We start from the raw sequence: 22,848 nt of genomic DNA, 5'->3' as shown, positions 1-22,848 counted from the left end.
TATATAATATTCTATATAATATATAATTCTATATAATACAATTCTATATAATTAGAAAAATTTTAAAAAATTTGCATGAAAATATGTTTTGAATCATTGATAATTAAATGATAAAGACTTATCATTTTCAGATTCTAAATATTGAAATTTATGAAAATATAAAGAAGCTTACAAATTTAAGCTTACAAATTAGTTTTTTTTCTTCATAAAATTAAAGTGATTAAAGAATTTATAATTAATATTTTCATTTTGAATCGTTTGAAATAATATTTTTCATTGTTTCCATTTATATATAAAAAATTCCTTTTATTATATTCAATGTAACTTGTAGACAACAATGTGGAAACATCACATGCTGCATCACAACATTGAAATAGAACAGATTCAAATATTTTCATTTCAATAGATGATGATCGAACTCCATCTCGAGATTATCGTGGCTCTCTACTTCGAGATGATCGATATCGTCATTCTACACATCGATCTTATGACATACGCAAAACAGGCGGATATTATGATGAATATACTCGCAATTGTAGAGATCACGATTATGATGATAGACATTCTCGTGATTCTTGGGAACGCGAAAGATACTTTGATGATAATAAGGATCGAGAGTTAAAGGATAACACAGAATCTAGAGATATCAGGGAGACTCGAGATATTCGTGATAATCGTAATGCTAGAGATGTGAGAGAAAGAGATAATAAGGATAAAAAGGATTACGATAATTATTTAAAGGTATATACTTTTTTATTATTTTCTATATCATTTTGTTAATTTATTATTATGATATAATAAATATAATGATATTTAATTAAATTTTCGAAATTTATGATTATTTGTAACATTTGTTTATTTGACAATGTATTAATAATATAATGAATGTCTTATATGTTATATTATATGTTATATTTTTTTAAATATATTTTATATTTATTTATAGGATCCCTTTGATGATCGTAATCGTGATCGTGATCGTGATCGTGATCGTGAACGCGAACGCGAACGTGAACGAGAACGAGAACGAGAACGAGAACGAGAACGAGAACGTGAACGAGAACGAGAACGAGAACGAGAACGAGAACGAGAACGAGAACGAGAACGAGAACGAGATCGAGATCGAGATCGAGATCGAGATCGAGATTGTGATCAAAGAGAAAGATCGGAGAGTTCAGAATGGCGCGAAGAACGTATCATTCAAGACAGAATAATCGATAATCGTCGCGATACCCAGAGAGAAGAACGAATAGAACGCAATGAACGTCCACAGAGACCAGATTCTCGCGATAGTCGTGCTTCTCGAGAATCGAAAACATCTTTACGAGATGAAGATTCACATAAATTACGAGATTGTACTTCGTGGGTAAATGAAGTTACCGATTACGAAGAAAATAAACGTGATGCGTATCATGAAGATATTCGAGAAAGAGAACGAGAAAAAGAAAGAAGGCAACCACTAGGACCTGTAACTAAAGAAAGAATTGAGGCAGATGAATTAAAAAATGAGAAACGTAATTTAACTCAACTAAAACGGGCAAGTTCTGATCAAGACAAAAAAGATCAAGTTAAAGAACCTTCTTTAGAGATAAAAAAAGAAATGGATGTTTGGAATAGAAAAATTGATCGAGTTAATGAAAATAATAGAATAATAGAAAGAGGTGATAATTCTCCAAAAGCATGGGCGGATGCTGTTTCTCCAACGTTTGAAAAAGAAGAAGAAAAAACTTTGGAACCTATTAAAAACGATAAAGACTCGGAGGATTTAAAGCAAAACTTTGATAAATTAAATTTAGATAAAAGAGAAGATATATTGAGTGAAGATGTAATAATAGAACAACAAGTGAAAGAAGAAAAACGAGAAAAAAATATTCGAAATAGAACTAGCAGTGGCGGATCAAGTTCGAGAGTGCGAGATTCTCGAGGTGGTCGTCAATGGGGAAGCACATACAGTGTATATGCTCGAGGTTGGCGTGGTCCAGAAACAAGAGGACGAAGAGGTGGTCCTAGAACTGCCACTAGACCAGCTTCTGCTAGAAGTGCTTCCTATGGACATACAGATTCAGAAAATAGTGCCGATGAAATATCTGGTTCGACCGAATCTGGTAAAGAAGAAAAGAAATCGGTTAGATCACCAAAGCCTAGTCAAAAAACAGAAAAAGAAGAACGCAATCGTGAAGCAATAATATCTAATCGAGATGAAAAACGAACCGATTATTGTCAATCACAACGTAATGAAAAACGAACTTATGATAATAAAGTGAGTCGTGAAGGTTTTGCACCTTCGGGTGAACCATCTCGTCGTGGCCGAGGAGGCAGTTTTCGAATTCGAAGCACAACTACTACTGGTAATCGTATGGAAGGATATGGACCTCCGTCTTGTAAGAGTCCTTTTTCTTCTGAACGTAATATTGATGAAAAACAAAATTCTGAAAAATTGCGACAAAATCCTTCAACACCTACTCCAGAAAAAGAAATAAATTCTTTGATATCATCACAAAACGAATCTACTGATGATAAAATTATAGCAAAACAACAAGCACTTACTGCTGGAATAACTGGAAAACGTGCGAAATCTCCGAATCAACAATCTCAACAAACTCAACAATCTTGTAATAAACAAGATGGAAATCATACAAACAACAATGTTTCTTCTCAAAAGATACAAGTTATAAGAAAAGATGAATCACGCTCAAAAAGAACTCGTAGTGGAAGCAGAAGGGTAAGTTTTTCGAATAATAATAAAAAATTCAATTTTCCGTTCTTCATTTCCTTTCTTTCTTCTTTTATTCCTTCACTCTTTCTCATTTAATAATTAAATAAGAGTACTTGCTCTTAATCAAACATTTAAATCTTTATAATATCGGAATTATAAAAATTAAATACAGAGTAAAATACGATTACTCTAACTCAACATTTTTTTATTGTAATTGTCAAAATAATATTAGATAAGAGAATAAATATATTATATTATAAATATATTATTCAACTATATATTTAAAAAAATTATAAACTTTTAAAAAAATTATATTTTTTAAAAGTTTTGCATATGTATTTACTTTATATGCATATCTTGAGTTTTTATCTTTATTCCTTATATAGAAAAAATATTGCTTAAGCTTGATTCTCTTTTTTTGATATTTAATTCAAAAAGAAAATAATTAAATTTTTTTACATTCTAAATTAAGAATGAACATGTAATAGATAATAAAATAGTGAAATTATGTAAAAATTTATTTTTGAAATTATAATAAAAATACGATGTTTGGAATATATTTATATTCTACTGGTTATGAAAGTTAAAAAAGATAAATATAAAAAAAATTATTACAAATTACAATTATTACAAAATAATTACAATAAAAAAGAATATTTATATATAAAAAAGAATAATTATAATATAAATTGATTCATATTCTTTTTATCGACAATCACTCGTATAAATATAGAGAATGAAAATAGTTCTCAAAGAGATGAAAAATATAATGAAAAATAACATTTCCTTCAATGTTTCTGGAACTATCCATACAATATACAACAAAATAATTATAGAAGAATTGTATATCTTTTAATAACGAAAGTTAAAAAATGGATGTTAAAAAATAGTTAAAATTTCGAGGATTAAATAGACATTTAAAATTGATTAATAATACAATCGTATCGGATTGAGGCATATCCGAATTAATATATTGTACCAAAACTTTTTTATTAATAACTTAAAAATTAATAAAAATCTGAAGTTAAAATTTTATATTTATAATTTTATATCTTCTTTTTTTTCTTCTCTTTTCTCTCAAAATTTTAATTCATTTGACTAAGGGATGCATATTACATACAATATGTGCATAAAATCTTGCGACATCCTTTTAATTTAGTTAATAATCAAAGATATAAGATTAAAGATAATATCTCCATTATAGAATAATAACTAGATAAACTATGGTAATAATTCTCTATATCTTCTTTCAATTATAATTGAAATATCATACATATATATCGTTATAATAACATGAGAATCGTATTTATTTTCAGATTACATATTTCTTTATTTAACTTATTTTAACATATATAAACTTATGATTTACACACTTACAATAAAATTATTTTTACAACGACAAAAAAATTTAAAATTTGATTATTTTTAATATTTCATTTCTTTGAAATCATGTCTTTCGTTGTTTATCTTTAGAAATGAATACAAATTTTTTTTGTATGTACTAATTGAATTATTTCATTATTTCATTGTGGAATTAAAATATCATTTATAATTTTTTTTTATAAACTTTCATTATATTTATTAAATTTAAAATTAGAAAATAATTTTGAAGAATGAAAGAATTATGGCATTACGTTTTCTTCAGATACATTCGGTAATGAAGACATTAAATTTTTTAATTTTTAATTACTTCTAATTTTTTTATTTTTCGTAATTTTTAAAAAATACGTGTTTAAAATTTTTCCAGAATTCAATAATATAATTAATATAATTAAAATTCATTAATTATAATTAAAAAATATGTATATACAAAATTAAAATTTGTTTTACATGAAATGAAAGTGAGTTTTATTTTCATTATATTGTTATCGTAGCGACATCAAAAATCACGAAAAATCCATTCTTTAAAACCGTGTATTTATTTGCTTAATATATAAATATATATTATATATACAGTTCTAAAAATATTGGAACATTCGTAAACTAGAGATTCCTGAGTTAATTTTAAACATTTTTTTTTGCAAAAACTTTTTTTTGTTAACGATTAACAAAGAACATTGGCCAATCACAGAGCACGTAGCCGAGTCGAGCCACAATATGTCAATGACGAACACGATCAAATCCAAGCAACATATGTCGAAAAAGATGTGAATATTATAATTTTTTTCGTGATATAATTCGATATAATTTTTTATCGATAAAATATCTTCATACATTATATCTCATATTCAATATATTTTCTACGATATATATTGCTTAGATTTGTTTGTGCTCAGTGGCATGTAACCAACACTGTTGTCATGGTTTGATTAGATTATGCATTCTATGATTAGTCAGTATTTTTTTTTTTTTAATAATTCAACGAACTCAATAACTTAACAAAGATGTAATAAAAAATTTTGCAAAGGAAAATGTTGCTGTTCTGACGAATTTATAAATTATAAAAACATTAATTTATCAAAAAATATAATTATTTCATTCTTATTTCAGAAATACGAAAGATATAATGGACCAAATAATGATATAGCGCATTTTAAAAATATTTGTTTACTTGATAAATATCACAAATGATCGGCAATTAATTGGTATCAATATATTCATATTAATTATATGTACTTCAATAGAAATCCACTTAATGCTAATAATTCAGAATTGGTACGACATTACATCTTTCACTGGCAATATGAATGTTTTGCTGATTAAAATACGATCGCCTGTTAGCTCCTATAATGACAATGAATGTTTATTCATTTCACATTATTATAAAACATCATCTTATCGTCTTATTCATGTATAAAGACAACTGAAAGTTGTACCTGTGTTAATCTGCTGTTGTATTGTGAAATGAACGATAGTTATGAATACATATGTATGCCAAAGCCGATCAGTTGCCGATCAAGTGCGGTGGTATCAAATAGCCAACATTTTTAAAGGAATGTCGCGTATGTTATAATGAAACATTCAATTGCAAAATTTAATTTTCTAACTTTCATCTTATCTTTCTAAAAGTGTATTAAGATTTTTTTATTGTGCTTTAAAATTTTTTTACAATAAATTTCGCATTACGACAGTTTTCTCAAATTCCAAAGAATTCATTATTCAAAAATTCCATAAATTTTGATATTATGTTACAATAATCTAATAAAATCGCAATTATTAATAATAATAAATAATAATGTAATAATAATGAAGAAAAATAGAATTTAGTTAATAATGATATCCATATTATTGAAAAGATTAAATGAATTGAAAGAAGCAAAACATTTCTAATTCTTTCTAGATTTACAAAACAATTTTTTTTTTTATATAAATATTTTATACATAAAAGATATTTCATTACAAAATATTTCGTCCGAAATATATCATGTCAGACATCGCACCGACGCGAAGGAGTTAAATTAATAAAAAAAATTAGATTAATTTGTCGATTTGAATAATTTTTTTTTATATATATGAAAAATGATCAATTTTTGAGTTATTATAGGCAAATGTAACATATATTTCTTATTGTATATTTTAACATAGTCATATTTTTATTTAATTCAACTATCATAAAAAATAACATTATTATTATATTATAAATTATCTTCTAATAAATTATTATTAATTAAACAAAATAATAATGCTCTTATAGCTATAATAATGAGAAATAGCTTTGACAAATTTGAATAGTGATAATAAATATTTACAATAATTAGCAATGCAATATAATTAAATTTAACTTAAATTTAGATTTTTAACATTTGAAAGTTATTTTAATTTCATTTTTTTTTATAAGATATATGTTTAAATTCTAAACTTTTTAGCATTTGTCTAGATTAATATTAAATTGTTTGTCGCATAATTACTTTAAAAATGACACCATATCGATGATCTTAATATAGATATCAAAGATGTTATTCTAAATATTTTTTTCTTATAATTTTAACGATTTCTTATAATTTTCGAAATTTCCAAAAAATAATTATTATTTGATTATATATTAAATATATTATTATTATTATATACATATAATAATAATAATATATATATATATATATATATATATATATATATATTATTATTATTATATATTATTATATATATTATTATTATATATTATAATAATAATTATATATATATATGCATCGTGACAGCGAATTTATTGTTTATAGATATTGTTAGATTAGACTATTAGAATGCTATTGTTTACATAAAATGATGCATTTATAACTTACATTTAAAAAAAAGTTTTTTAAATATATATATATATATCGTATTTTTATCGTTTTTTTAAAGACTATTTTCATGCGTTAGATATGATTGCAGATAAAAAATATAAAAATTAGATATTCTTTCAAAATTTATCTTACTCAAAAATATTATTAAGATTAATGATTAAGAATGATTTGAATATTTTGTTTTGTTAAAACATTTGATTTGTATTTGTATAATATTATTCATTATTCATATCATGAATTTATATTATATTTGATTTTATTCTATGTTTATAGGGTAGAGATAATCGAGAATTGCGTTATCGTGGCAGTGGTAGTAATGTATCGAAGCAAACATCTTCAGATTTAGGAAATGAAGATTGGGAAACTACATCTGAGAATAGTGAAGATCACATAGAGGATCACAAAGAATCACGTAATAGTCGTAATAAACAATTTTCTGCTCGTTCAAACACGGGTAATAATCAAAATGTTGTAGCGTCAAATATACATTCACGTAGAAATGAACAGGCAGGAAATAATCGTGAACAACGTGAAAAAAATGTAAAGTCTTCCAATACAGCATCCCGAGCCCCTGGCGCAGAAAAACGAAATCTACAAAATTCCAGTTTCGCAAATCAGAAGAATCATTCCAACAGTATTCCGCCGTTGATACAAACCACTCAAATACAAAATGGAAGATCGAGAAATCAAACTTCTGGAAATACTTTATCGATTTCAAATAAATCGATAACAAAAGATACTACAGTGAATCGTTTAGATGAAATAAAATTAAGCGATTCTAGTTTAGTTAGTCAAGCTCTTAATGACATCAATAAAAGATCCCAAGGAAAAGAGAAAAAGCCAATGATCGATTGTGAAATGGAAATAAATAATTGCATTGAGGATGTTCCTATTGTTGAAGATAAAGTTGATTCAGATGGTTTTCAGGAAGTTCGTTCAAAGAAAAACGTAAAAGAATCTAGACATGGTTCAAAAGAAGAGACAAAACCTGTAAAACGTGAAAAGGAAAAAGATAGAGAACGTGACCGTTCAAAGTCAAAAGCAAATGGTGGCTCACAGCAAACAACTTCTTTGCAACAAGTACAAAATATACCGCCACTGCTTGGGCAAACTATTCCACAACCTACAAATATTTTGCAAAAACAATATGATAGAACTTCGAGAAGTCAAAAACTTGCACCTAGATTCCAAAAACAGCGTTTAGCTAAACAACAACAGCAGCAGCAACAACAACAACAACAACAACAACAACAACAACAACAACAACAAATATGTACATCCGATGCGAATGATACAATCAAAATTAACAATTCATCAAATAATTTTAGTAAAGATTCATCAACTGGCCCCGCACCTCCGCCATCTGTGAATGCTTGGGATAAACCGTTCACTACGAGTCAATTACAATCAAATTCTCCATCAACAGTTTCTTCTGATATGCAATTGATATCAGCTTTATCAACACAAAATGATCATAGTCACGTTCATAGTCACGAAGTTAACGAACAAACAAATTCTGGTAATAGTAGTCAACGAAATTCACCAAGTGGTGAAAAAACTGTTGGCAAAAGTTTGAAAGATCAACTTCTAGAAAAAAGTTCAGTTTCTGACGTATCTTCACCTCCTGTTCAAACATTAATTTTTGAGAATACAAATTATTCAAAAACTACCAAGGCTGGTCCTTCTGATTTAGCAGTAAAGACTAAATTTCCGAATCATATGAAAACTCAACAGCAACGCGTTGAGAAACGTACAGATTTGGAAGAAGAAGGTAATACCATACAACAGCAACAGCAGCAAAGTTTACCTGTAGCATTTTCAAATAAACCTAACGATTTAATAAAAGATAAAAATCAAGAGCCAATTCAAATGCCTCTTTCATTTAATAAAAATGAAGATAATGCAGATATGAAATTGGATTTCACTTTTGATTCTGATCTTTCTCAATTAACAGAAGACAAAAACAAAAGCTTAGGAATGACTCGATCTATACACATGGCTACTGGCCAAAATACTATTTCACCTTCTACAGCAGAACTTAATTTAAAAATTGCATCAGTAAAAAAAGTATGGGAAAATGCGCCTCCTATGCCAACCGTGGTCGAGCACGAAGATGGCAATGTTGTTAGTACTGCTAATACTTTCCCTCAAGCATTTGAAAGTACAGATGTTGATGATAGTTACAGCCCTCATCAACAATATAATCAAAATAATATGAAAAATGAAATAACTACTTCGACGAATGTGTGCAAGGTGAGAAATCATTTCGCGAACATTATATCATGTTATCATGCATGCATATTTAAACTATTACATCACTAGAAATTGACTTGATGTTAAATTATAAATTTGTTATAAATTAAGAAAATTTTTTATAATTTGTTCATCTTACTATTTTCACCGATTTGAATATTCTTTCATTTCTTGAATGTTTATATTTGAAATAAATATTTTTTATAAATAGTTATCATGGTGAAAATCAGAAAGGTAAGTGGCTAACACGCATCGTTTTAATTTTGTTTTATTTACTAGAAAATCATTTTTTTCTTATTTTTTTTTTATTTTTATATTCTTTTTCAAATTTACAAATATAAATATCAAGTAAATACTTATTTTTTTATATATCAATTATCCCCATTTTCATAATCGATGTCATTTATCATTTTCATTGTGATTTTTTCCTCTTTCCTAGATTATCCATGTTAGCTATATTATCATTGATTTTGAATAATAATCGTCTTTCATTATTCTCGATTGATCAATAATGTTTTTTTTATCATTGATTCTTTTTACTTAATTAAACTTATGCGATTAGCAATGAACCTAAATATTTTCACCAAACTTCGGAAAAAAATTTTTTAAAGAAAGAGAAAATCATATCACAAAATTTACATTGTTCTGTCAGCATCGATTAAAATAGCAGTTGATAGTGATGTAAATAGAAAACTAAAAATAACGAAACACCATGTCCCCTGTGGGAAGATGCTGACTCTTTGCCTGATGCGCAGCTGGTTCCCCCGCAGGTGAAGCCGCAGCAACAATCTTCGGGCAGTAGCAGTAGCCAGTCTGGTTCAACAGTTCCTGGACCGAGTTCTATCGGAGCAGGTCAAAGTCCTATCGGACATCCTCCTGTCAGTCTTCAAGGACCATTGAGCCCACCTCCATTCAACTCTACGGGACAACCTTCTCATATCAATTATCAGGTGATCAGATTATTTTGGAAATATATATATATTTGGGAATCTATAATTCATGTAATATTAATTTTGTATTATTATATAGACAAATGGATAATTCTCCAGCAATGTATTTAATATGCTTTGTTATATTATATTTTTTTTGTTTTCGTTGTTTTATTAGTTATATTATTTTTATTTTTCAGGAATTTCCTCAATATCCAGGCTCTCAAGCTGCACAATACGGTAGCATGTCTGCAATACCTTCTCCGCCAGCTGTATTATTTAATACTGGTTCCGGTCAACTTCCAGCTCAAGCAGGAGGTCTCTATGGAGCATTTCAGTTAGATCAGAGCCGTTCTCCTTTCACACAATATGCGCCACCATATGCGCCATCTCTTCAAAATTCATTTAGTCAACAGAATGTTTATTTGCAACAACCTCCGCCTCCTCCACCGCATGCGCCAAATGCACCCACTCCGGATATGTATCAAAGCAATCTTTCACAATATCGCATTGTAAGTAAGCGTGATTATATAATATATTGTATCCTATTTTGCATTTAAAGAAATTATCTTAATAATTACAAATCGAATGTAAAATATTCTTCTATATCATAATTTATATAAATAAGTTAGAGAAAAACAATTATATATAATAAATCATTATAGCGAAATTAATTTAATAATAAAAATATGTATAAAATGTTTTAAGATGGAACAATAAGTCATAATATATATAAAAATATATTAAAAAAGAAAAATAATATTTTTTTAAAAAAATCTAATTCTAATCTAATAAATTTAATAAATGTATAACTTATTCAATATATAACTTATTAAATATTATATAGTTTATTAAATATAGAAATTAATAAATTTAACTAATTCCTAAATGAATATAAGATCAATAGATAGTTATTCTATAAAATTAATAAAAAATCGTTTTCGATAAAATCATATGAAAATTTATTAAATAAATATAGCATGATCCTAAAATGATAATATTCTAAAGTTAGAATTTATCGTCCAACTCTTCGATCTTTTAAGTTAGATCTTTAAGTAAGAATATTGAAATTTATGTTTTTCTATCATTTGATTAATGTTATAACCATATTATATTTCTGTAATGTCTAATATAACTATTTATATTATATATATATTTCGATTTTTACTAAAAGAAAAACTTAAATAATTTTTATTCTAATTTCATTTTTTAATTATTTTCATATTAACATAATTTCCTATCAATTTACTTGTATTTGAAACAGTTTCCAAATTCGATTTTTTCAAAAATAAAACTTAAAGAAAAGAAATTTAAAATAAAATATCATTCTTTCTAATTTATTTTTGCATTTACAATTATTATTCACTTGTACTAATCATTCTGGAATATTATATATTGATATTTTAAAATTTATTAAATATTTATTAAATATTGACATATCTTATATATAAATAATATTCAAAAATAGAAAAAAGATACATAAGAAATATAGTTTAATTGATTATTTCTATCTAAACCAATGCAAAAACATATTATAAGATATTATCAAATTATAGCAAATATATAATAAAAAACTATATTATAATATAATATTTAAATATAATTGAACTGATAACTTGCTTGTTCTAGTGCCTCTTTTCATTTCTTAAAATATATAAATATTTAAATATAAAAATATTTATTTTTTACAGACAGCAGCTGCTGCTCCACCATTTGGACAAAGTCAACAACTCAGTAACAATCCGAATACAGTTCTTATTAGCTCTTCTTCAAATTCCTTGATGTCAGCCAGCGTCAAGCCATCTTCTCAACCAATTGGAGCTATTGGAACTAAAGCTCCTCATTTTCAAGCACCATCTGCTCCTCAACCAAACCCAGTACGTCTTATTTTAATCGAACAACGTATAATTAATAGTTATTTAATTTCTGCATGAAGTTATTTATTAGATTATTTGCAAGATGTGTATGTTTATTTTTTTTCTTTTTTTCCTTTTTTTTTTTTTTTTTTTTTTTTTCTTTTTTTTTTAGTTAACGTACATACCATATGATCCAAATCAAGTACTTGGCGTGAGTGGCAGTTATATGGGCAATTCCCAATTGGTACAGAGACCTGGTCCGAATGTACAAGCCTCGGCTAATAGTTATTATAGCGCAACTTCAGCTGGTAAGTAATGAAATATATATTACCTAGTAAATTCTAAACACAAATTGTCATTATTATATTTTCATTTGCTATTGTTTAATATAATTATTATATTTATTTCAGATGTATTTCCCGGGTCACAAACAGGTTTTTATCAGCCAGGAGGTGCTACACAACAGACTGGTACTCATTACGGACTTCAGGGATTTGGACAGCACAGTCAAAGTTTGGCAACTGGCAGTGCTACTCCTGTTGGACTTCAAAATTTCAGCTCAGGCTTTTTATCTAGTTCGGGTTTACAAATTGCTGCAGCTGCAGCAGCTCAACAATTTCGTAATCCGACAGGAGGACTTCCTGGACCAGCAAATGCAGGTCCCACTTTTCTTAGCAAACATCAACCACAAGAACAACCTAGACAATTAAAAAGTCCATCGGGAAATCAGCAAGATGTTCTTGCATCAGTTTTCAGCTCTAGTAAGTCAAATCATATTTCTATCATATATCTATCAATTTCTAGATAATATTTTACACGATATACAATATTTTATAGCATCACAAATACCATCTCCAAAATCAAGAAATTGTAAACAACAATCTTCATCTCAACAACCACAACCTAGTCCAACACAACATCATAAATATCAACAGTATCAAGGTGTTAATCAATCAACTTTGGTAAGAAAATGTGCCTTTCATCAATAATATAATCATAAATAATAAATATTTTTATATTCACAATACTAACATTATACGAAAAATAATTTTATTTCATAGTATATAATAAGTTACAAATACACAATAATTCATAAATATATATCTATACTTAAAGCGATGAATCTATAGTTTAAAATAAATAAAATTTGTAATATGAACATATATATATATCTTAATTATAGATGATTAAAAATTTGCGTGTACTATTTTTGCTATTCAATATTTCACTCAAATTAAGATTTTTTGTTACGAGAATCAGAAAATATATTAAAATAATTCATTATATTAATTTATTGTATTTTATATAATTTTTATGTAACTCGACATGAATCAAAATCTTAAAGAAAATATTTGAAATCCGTATTATGCTTCATTACTACATAATGTATAGACCATGTCATTGTATTAAATTCCGTATTTTAAAAGTACTAGATATTTTTTTATCTCAAATCCATTTTTTGTTCACAAATCGTACACGTTCATTTGCATTGAATACGCAATAAATTTTAAATGGTTCAAAAAATAAAAATCTAATTAAAATAAAATCAAAAAATTGTGGTGACATTTTTTTAAATCATTAACTTAAAAATTAAGTTATAATGCAACAATGTAGAAGTTTATAACATCTTTTTAAAAACTATTATAAGTATTTTATTAATAAATATATTTATATCGAAATACATATTTATTTATATGATTATATTATGCTCTATTAGAAACAATCAATTAGATTGACATTCTTCATAGACAGAACTTTTTTAAACTCTTCATCAATATGAAATATGTTTATTTGACATTTTTTTATTTATTATTATATAAAATCAGTTTTTCAAATATAAATATGTATATAAATCAAATATAAATCATTCTATAATAATAAATTAAAAGAAAAAAAACATAAAAAATAGAAATTTTTAGTAAAATTGATAATAATAGATAATTAATTACACAGAAAATAATTAACAAAAAGATAATGTACATATAATATTTATTTTAAAAAAAGAAAAAATTTAGAAAAGAAAAGACTAATTGACAAAATTATTATAGATTTTACAACAAAATATACGTGGTATGGGTATGCCTCCTCGTGCTGGAATTCAACCGTCGCAACAAAGATATCCACCACCTATTCAAAGACCAGTTGTTCCATTTACCCCGGGTCCAAATCCGAATAATCCTACACAACAGCAACAACCTAATTGTATGCAACAACAACAACAACAACAACAACAATCTCAAATCAATCGTCATAGATCGAATTTGCATCAACAACAGCAACAACGAAATATGAAGATGCAACAACAATATTATTCTGGTCAAGGTTTGTGTTTATCAAATTATTATATAAACAATTATCAAAGTAATAATCAAATTAAAATAAATAAATTGCAAATTTTTATATTATTTTATTTTTGCTTCTTAGGAAATGTCAAAATGGATACAAATGAAAAAACAGATTCGCACAATGATAAAATCAACGATGGTAACTCCGGTGCTCAACAAGGAAGCGCTAAACCAAACGTAAATTCACAAGAAAATGACAATAAGGAAGAAGTAAACCAACAAAATGAATGAATTGTGAAAAACAATATTTGATCTACTATTTGAAAAATACAATTTACAATCATACATTATGATGTGACGTCGATTGAAAGGTAAATGATAATGATTAACTATACGCGTGGAGCAAATTGAATTCCAACTGATGTTATATTTGTCGATTTAAAGCGGCTTGCGAGCTTAGAATTCGTAATTAATAACTTGGTCATATTTAGTTAAAATAATTTAATCGTGATGTATTGAGAAGGGAAAAAATAGGTAATATTATACAAGGCTCCGAATTATCTATCGAATTAAACTATCATAAATATATTATATTTTATGAATTCTTAACAAACAAATCGCTTTTATCGAACATTTGTTTTTGTTCGAAAAAAATACTATAAATAACAAAACGGCAAATATCCAGAAAATAATCTGGATAAATATCCAGAATTAAACAAAATTTGATCGATATCATCGAGAATAGTTATCATCTAAAAAAGTCCCAATGGATTACTATTTTCATCAGGGACACAAACACGTTGTTCAGTTAAAATAAATAAATAAATAAATTAAAAAAGTTAAATATTAGACTGACGCGCACAACGTATATTCACTCGATGTCAATCGATCATGCGAATCAGTTAATTACATTATCAATTGTGAAGATGAAATACATGCACAAGACTTCTGTTTCTGTATGGACACGACGGCGGTCTGTGGTATACGATAATATTAAAACCAGATTTTTATGAAATATAGTTCAACAAAGATATTGCACGACCGTTGCTACTATTTGTAGAGCATTATTAAAGTGAAAAAAAAAAAAAGAAAAAAATCAGATCGATAAAAAAGACTGTTGTGTATATCAAAATTATAAAAAAAAAAGGATATTCATGCGATGGTCGTATAGATCTGCATGATTCTGCCCATAATATAATGTGACATTTAAAAAAGTTCGTGTACATTAATCGTTTATTGATATATTGTGCGGTCATGGTGAAGCTTGTGAAAAATAAATAGTGCAACAATCGTTTGTAGTACTGAATATATTGTCATGACCTAACCACTCTCAAAAAAGAGTATCAATTATTAGAAGAAATGAAGAAATTACAAGAAGTATCGCTTGCAGAAGTTTGAAATGCGCTCAATTTTTGCGTATAGTAAAATTCCACTAGATCACTATACTGTCTGTCGCAACGTACATATGTAGAAAAAGAATTGTATATTCTCTGCTTTCGTTGCGGTTCAAGCACTATTATGATAACTATTATTATTTTATTTTAATTTTATTTTATTTGTAATACTATTGTCATCATTATCATCATCATTATTTCTATTGTATTACTATACTGCAACATATATAATATATGATCATCACCATCGCCGTCGTTGTTACTATTACCGCTGCTATTGTTATTATTTATTACCACATATTACCACTAATCCATCATTATTATAGCAAAAAATTTTTATTATTTTCAAAATTATTGCTTTTACTACTACTACTACTACTACTACTACTACTACTACTACTACTATTACTATTATTACTACTATTACTACTACTACTACTACTACTACTGTTACTGCTACTGCTACTGCTACTGCTGTTGCTGCTGCTGTTGCTGCTGCTGTTGCTGCTGCTGCTGCTGCTGTTGCTCTGCTGTTGCTACTGCTACTGCTACTACTACTACTACTACTATTACTGCTATTACTGCTACTACTATTATTACTACTATTACTGCTACTACTACTACTACTACTACTACTACTACTACTATTATTATTATTAGTAGTAGTAGTATTGTTGTCATCACCATTATTATTGCTAATATTATTATTATTGTTATTGTATTCTATGTGAATGCCCAGAGAAATTTCCTTTAATTTTATTTAATTATTATTATCATCATTATTATTATCATTATAATCATTATGATTATCATTATTATCATTACCATTATTATTATCATTATTATCATTATTGTTATCATGTTGTTGTTGTTGTTGTTGTTGTTAATGACATCATCATCATTATCATTATCATTATCATTACTAGTATTATATTAACTCTTTTGCCTCAATTCTATAATTATCATTGTTATCCTTGTTGATATCACCATCATAATTATATGATATCTTTATCCTAATAATGATATTATTAAAGAAAGGAAAACTAATAAACAAATTAATCTTTTAAATAAATAATAGTATTTACAGGAATTAATATTTACTAATTTTTTAGAATGATGATATTTCTTTAAAAATTCATATTCTATTTCATATTTAAAATATATGAAAACTCTAAAAAACAATGTACTGTCAAATCTATTTCATTATTTATATAGCATATGCTTATTGCATTTTTTTTTACAATTCGATAAAAAATCAATAAAATTTTTCATTTCCTTTAAGATATATATATTGATATTGTTTAAATAATTAAAATATAATACATAAACTAATACATTATAAATATTTAATATATAATAATTAATTAATAGATTAAATTACTTTATTCGTATATTTTCATACAAAATTTAATAATCCGATTTAAATATATTTAAATGTATTATCAGTGTAAAGGCATATATTTGAAAATTTATATATAGAATATGCTTAATTTATATTTTTTCAATAATTTTAAATATTGAGTTTGAGATATTTAAAAAAAAATAATTTAAAAGAAATAATTATATTTTATAATTATATATTATTTTCTATTATTTCAAATTTATTATTATTATTCATTGAAATTAATTAATCTTTCAATGATACTAATTCAATAATAATAGTATAAATCTTTCTATTTTTTATTATATAGCATTATTCTTGTTATTAATTAATAAGATTAATATTATTAAATTAGAATGATTTAACATCAGTATACAGATAATGTTATTTTAATTATTTCTTTTATTGCTAATGTTATTATAATGTAATTAATTATGATAATATTCTCTTATTAATATTGCTTCAGTTTCTTAATCATATTATATCATTATTAATTTTATTTTATATCAATATTTTATTTGTTGCATTATATATGTTTCTTTTATTTATCATTTTTTATAATATTTCATATTTATATTATTTTTTACATTTACATTGATATTATTTGAAAAAATAACCACTAATCATCATCATTATTATATATATATATATATATATATGTATATCGTTTTCATTAAATCCATTATTATTTTAATTATGAATTTGATATATCATTATTTTCTTGATTAATAACGTGCGATTCCATAATCACAATCGCCATTATAATTTTCATTATATTTTCAATATTTTTATTCTTAACTTTATTAACATCATAATACATATCATAATAATGATATATTATCATTTTCATATGTGATCAAATAATATTTTTACAAATAAATATTTAACAGTAGACAACACAAGAATGACGAAGAAGATCAAGGAGATATAAGTAAGTAAAATGATAATACAGAAATCGTTTATATGCAAGTATCTGAAAATGTTTCAAAAACTTACATAATTTATTTAATTTGCCTATTGTCGTTTGTGTGCGATGTAGTTTTTTTTTTGGATTTTATATGAAAAATATGAATAAATGCAGGTGCAAGGGTCTGTCGATTACAATGCAATCAAATAATAATAATAAATAACATATATTATATTGAATAATAGAAAAAATATATATTTTAATATATTTATAATTATTTATAATTAAACATAGAATTTGTGGAAATGCTATATATTTTAGAAACGAACATTAGAAAAGATGAATAAACATTTGTTCATATATGAAACATACAAATATATAAATATTACAATAATATATGTTAAAATGTAATTATAATAATTTTTATTATTTTGAATATATGCATGTATATTTTTATAGTCTATTTGAAACTAAATTATTAAACAAAATTATGTATATTATTAAATACTATATTTATATGTTATAAAAAGTAATGAAATACATTACATATTTCCAATAAATTACTCTGTGTAAATTTAAAAAATATAATATAATAATATAACATGATGGACTCTCGCTACCTATTTTTAAATTTAAATTTATTATATTATTTTTAAATTTATAGAGTATCTATAATTTCATTCATTTATATTGAAAATTTAATTTATATAAATAATTAAAAAATGAAAATAAAATGAATATTATAAATCATTATTTTTTAATACTTAGCAATGTTTAAGATAATTAATCTAGATTTTTTTATATTTTTAAAATTAAAAAATTTTTATATTAATATAATTTATCTTAATAATTTTCAAATAAAAAATGTTTTATTTAATATTTTTTTAATGTTAAATAATAATAAATAGTATAATAAATTCAATAAAAGTATATATTTTTAATACAACACAGAAAACCGATGAAATAGATTTTCTTACAGTCATATCATGTATCTGAGACATCTATCGTATTAAAAATAGTTGATCATAATTCGTCACCGTGAAGTATTTTAAAGTTAAAAGTTAAAACGATCATAAGAAAATTTTTTATAATAAAAAAAAGTTTTTTTATAATAAAAAATAAATGTTTGTTATTTAATTATTTCTTTTAATCATTGCTTAGTGTATAATAATATAGTGTATAAATTCCTTTTCTCAAGAAATCAACAAAATTAATGGGGAATGAAAAAAGTGCCCTTAATGGGCTTAAAATTAATGAACAACCTGTGGAAATAACAGATTTTTGGATACATTATATGGCTTATATGAATGGTCATAATATACAAAATATTTCAGTATTTATCAGTGAACCATCTTTGCATTATAATGCAAATTTTGGAAATCCATCGCCTTTAGAAAAAGCTGCAAAGGTTAACGTTAATATATTAATTACTTTGCATATATAGAATTTTATACATATAAATATTATATACATTCATTTTTTAGTTTTTTTAATGATATTATTTTAATTAAATAAATAATTGTTTACAACAATAATAGACATATGTTTCAGAATTTAATGTTATATAGACATCCTTGTATATTGAAGTATGTTTCTTCATGGTCGAAAGGTGGTAAATTTTTTCTAGCTACTGAACAAGTTAAACCTTTAATTCAATCAATAGAAAATCAAAGTACATTGCAAATATGCATGGGCCTATATAGTATTTTACGTGCATTAGTTTTTCTTCATGAGAAAGCATATATGTCTCACAATAATCTTTGTGAAAGTTCCATTTATGTTACACTAGAAGGATGTTGGAAACTTGGTGGATTAGAATGTTTATGTAAATTTAAAGATTTAACTTCTTTTTATTTGCAAAGAATAAGAAAGTATAGATATGAAAAAGCAATATCTTCTAATGAAGATACAATTTTCATTTCAAAAAATTTTAGAACAATTGATGTATATGCATTTGGAGTTTTAGCAGAAGATACATTAAAATTAAAGGATCCAGGTAAATGATATACGAATAATTTAAATTATAATTTATCTAGAATAGTTATAAATAGGAAATGTTTTATTCTATTTTAGCCGATGTACCCAGTCTTTTAGAATTTAAACAATTTTGCAAAGAAAATCTGCAAAATCCAGATCCTTCTTTACGAACTGAATTATCTCATATACTTCAACATCCATTTTTCACCCATGATTTCATGAAAATATATGCATTTTTAGATGAATTACCTTTAAAAAATAGTCAAGAAAAAGAAATATTTTTTAGGTAAATATTTTTTATAAAAATATAAACAAATTATTATTGATTCCATAAAATTAATAAAATATTAAGTTATTAATTAAATAAATTATTATTATATTAATTAAATAAAATATTTGAATTAATTTTTAATTATATTATAGAACCTTAATAAAAAAATTGAAGATATTTCCTGAAAATATTATTGCAGAACAATTAGGTCGTTTATTGCTTTCAAGAATGGTTTTATTAGACATAACAGCTCAAGAACAGCTTTTACCATTTATTTTAAAACCAAAAGGTAAAACTAAATAATAATATATTATACTTAATATAATTCGAAAGATTCCATGTATTTTATTTATAGATGAAAATGACAAGACAAGTAGTAACTTATTTTCAATTTCTACATTTAAAGTCTACTTGGTACCCAAATTGTTGCAGATGTTTTGTATACGAGATGTATCAATACGTTTAGTGCTTTTATCACATTTTAATTCATTTGTTTACACATTTCAAGATGATGAATTAAAGTCTCAAATACTTCCTGAATTACTTGTTGGAATTAAAGATACAAATGATCATCTTGTATCTGCAACATTAAAAGCATTAGCCGATATAGTTCCCATCCTAGGTGCTGCAACTGTAATTGGCGGAAAAAGAGGAAAGTTATTTACAGATGGACGACCAAATAAATTAAAAGATAACAACGAAATTGACAATAACATAAATATTGCTCAACTTACTATTCCTATGAGTATTCAAAAAATAATTGATTTACCTGAAAGACCATCTCCAGATGGTGGTGAAGATAAAAAAGAGATTACATCTTCAATTATCGAAGAAGAATACACATGGTCTGATTGGGATGTACAAGAAACAGGAAACATTCTTAAAATTTTACAGCCTTCCAACAAAATATCTCAATTCCAATCAAAATCCAATGACATTTCAATTCCTAATTCAACATTGAAAATTACTACAGATGTAGTATTAAACAAAAATAAAACTACTGAATTAAAATTAACAAAAAAGTCGTCTATTTTATCCGATATTTCAGAACTTGATATTAAAAATTCAAAATTAATTGATTCCATTAAAGAAGAATATAATTATTTCACAGATATGGAGCCTGTGATAAAAAAAACACAAATTTTGCATGTACAACAACCACAAATAATAAAAAGTGTATTTGATGTGACAGTATTAAACGAATTAGTTGAAGAAAATAATGGATGGGAAGAAAATTTAAGCGATTGGGAGACTGAAGATTCTCAAGAAGTAAAAAATTAAAAAAAAATATATATATATATATTAAATAAATATACATATATAATTTTTTTATTATATTTCTTGTATTTTAAAGTAACTTAACTAAAATTACTTATTTATTTTCTTAAAATTTATTTAAAATTTATTTTTTGAATACATCAATATTGTTTGTTATTACAATGTTAATATGCATTACAAATATATTGTAATTTTTTAAAAATATATAATTCTTAATTTATGAAATATAAATTTCATAATAAATAAATGAAATAGTTGATTGAACTGATCATTTAAGTTTTTTTATTTTTTTAATTTTAAAGTTTTTAATACGAATTTGAAATTATATTGAATTATATTGATGATTATTAATTTAATAATTAAATCACTGGAATAAATGAAATCATATGATAAAAATTTAAGAAAATTCAAAATTGTATCACAGCAATCACATCTAATTTTAATTATCTATAAGTCATGGTTGCCAACATTGTATTTATTAATAGCGGAAGTTCAATTGGCATCATGAAATAAGAAATAAAATGAAAATAATGAAAATAGAATAATTTGTTTTTCTATTTGATTTTCTAATTGATTTAAATATATATATTATTTTTAATAATTATATATATGTAAATAATATATAAATATTATAATAAATAAAAATAATATTCAACATACAATTTGATTATAAAATACAAAATTATCAAACCAATTCATTAAATATTTTAATTAATATTTCATATTTTATTTTAAAAATATTTTTTAGAAATATATAAAATATTTATATTTATAATATACAAGATAACAAATTAAAATTAGATTTGACTTGATTACAAATTGTTTGTTTTATTTTTTTTAATTATTTCTTGTATTTTATGTATTATTCTTATTCCTTGATTTTTTATGTAGCCATTTTATTCAGGAAGAATTATATATATTTGTATATAATATCTTATTTCACTTTTTTTGCTTTACCATGAATTGATGAATTATAAAAAACAAAAAAAAAAATCAAATAAAATACATTAGTATTGATGAGATATATCGTAATAATAATAATAATATTGTAAGAAGATAAATAGTAATTTATGTATACCATACATATGAAGAAAAATATAATCATTGTACAATACCCATCTTGAAGTTAGAAATCTTATGCTTAATAATGAATTTATTCTGCAAATAAAAAACACATAGATTAATATATTATACATGCAACATTTAAATATAAATATATATTATATATTAGTTCTATTGATCCAGACAATTATTGTCTGTTATGCAGTTTTAGTATTTTACAATTATATATATATATATATAAACTTATATATATTATTATATAAGTTTTATATATATATAAATTTAATATTTTAAAATATATAAAAAATATATAAAAAAA

The 22,848-nt window shown here is 24.5% G+C and overlaps 2 protein-coding genes across 5 annotated transcripts in view; both read left to right on the top strand.

Annotated features, from left to right (window-relative positions):
• The window catches only part of LOC122714174 (protein PRRC2C), a 31,314-nt gene extending 15,764 nt beyond the window's left edge, over positions 1-15,550 (top strand). For 3 of the 4 annotated variants that reach the window (XM_043935299.1, XM_043935301.1, XM_043935298.1), the window contains exons 9-19: positions 407-741; positions 947-2,722; positions 7,210-9,189; positions 9,945-10,139; positions 10,319-10,630; positions 11,810-11,995; positions 12,147-12,282; positions 12,385-12,735; positions 12,812-12,936; positions 14,023-14,296; positions 14,399-15,550. In XM_043935299.1, the coding sequence (XP_043791234.1) occupies positions 407-741; positions 947-2,722; positions 7,210-9,189; positions 9,945-10,139; positions 10,319-10,630; positions 11,810-11,995; positions 12,147-12,282; positions 12,385-12,735; positions 12,812-12,936; positions 14,023-14,296; positions 14,399-14,550 (5,822 nt within the window). In that variant the 3' untranslated portion in view covers positions 14,551-15,550. The remainder of the gene's footprint in view (positions 1-406; positions 742-946; positions 2,723-7,209; positions 9,190-9,944; positions 10,140-10,318; positions 10,631-11,809; positions 11,996-12,146; positions 12,283-12,384; positions 12,736-12,811; positions 12,937-14,022; positions 14,297-14,398) is intronic. The other variant, XM_043935300.1, reaches the window with a different exon arrangement.
• Positions 15,551-18,814: 3,264 nt separating this feature from the next.
• Positions 18,815-21,659, top strand: LOC122714147 (protein-associating with the carboxyl-terminal domain of ezrin). The gene is made up of 5 exons (XM_043935224.1): positions 18,815-19,349; positions 19,493-19,937; positions 20,015-20,204; positions 20,342-20,478; positions 20,545-21,659. The coding sequence occupies exons 1-5, from the start codon at positions 19,155-19,157 to the stop codon at positions 21,468-21,470; spliced, it is 1,893 nt and encodes a 630-aa protein (XP_043791159.1). The 5' UTR covers positions 18,815-19,154; the 3' UTR covers positions 21,471-21,659.
• The last annotated feature ends 1,189 nt before the right edge of the window (positions 21,660-22,848 follow it).

Source organism: Apis laboriosa, unplaced genomic scaffold, assembly GCF_014066325.1.
Source record: "Apis laboriosa isolate Shangri-la unplaced genomic scaffold, ASM1406632v1 scaffold289_cov146, whole genome shotgun sequence".
NCBI lineage: Eukaryota > Metazoa > Arthropoda > Insecta > Hymenoptera > Apidae > Apis > Apis laboriosa.
The sequence above is the reverse complement of the archived record's forward strand: the minus strand, read 5'-3'. Positions and strand labels throughout refer to the sequence as shown.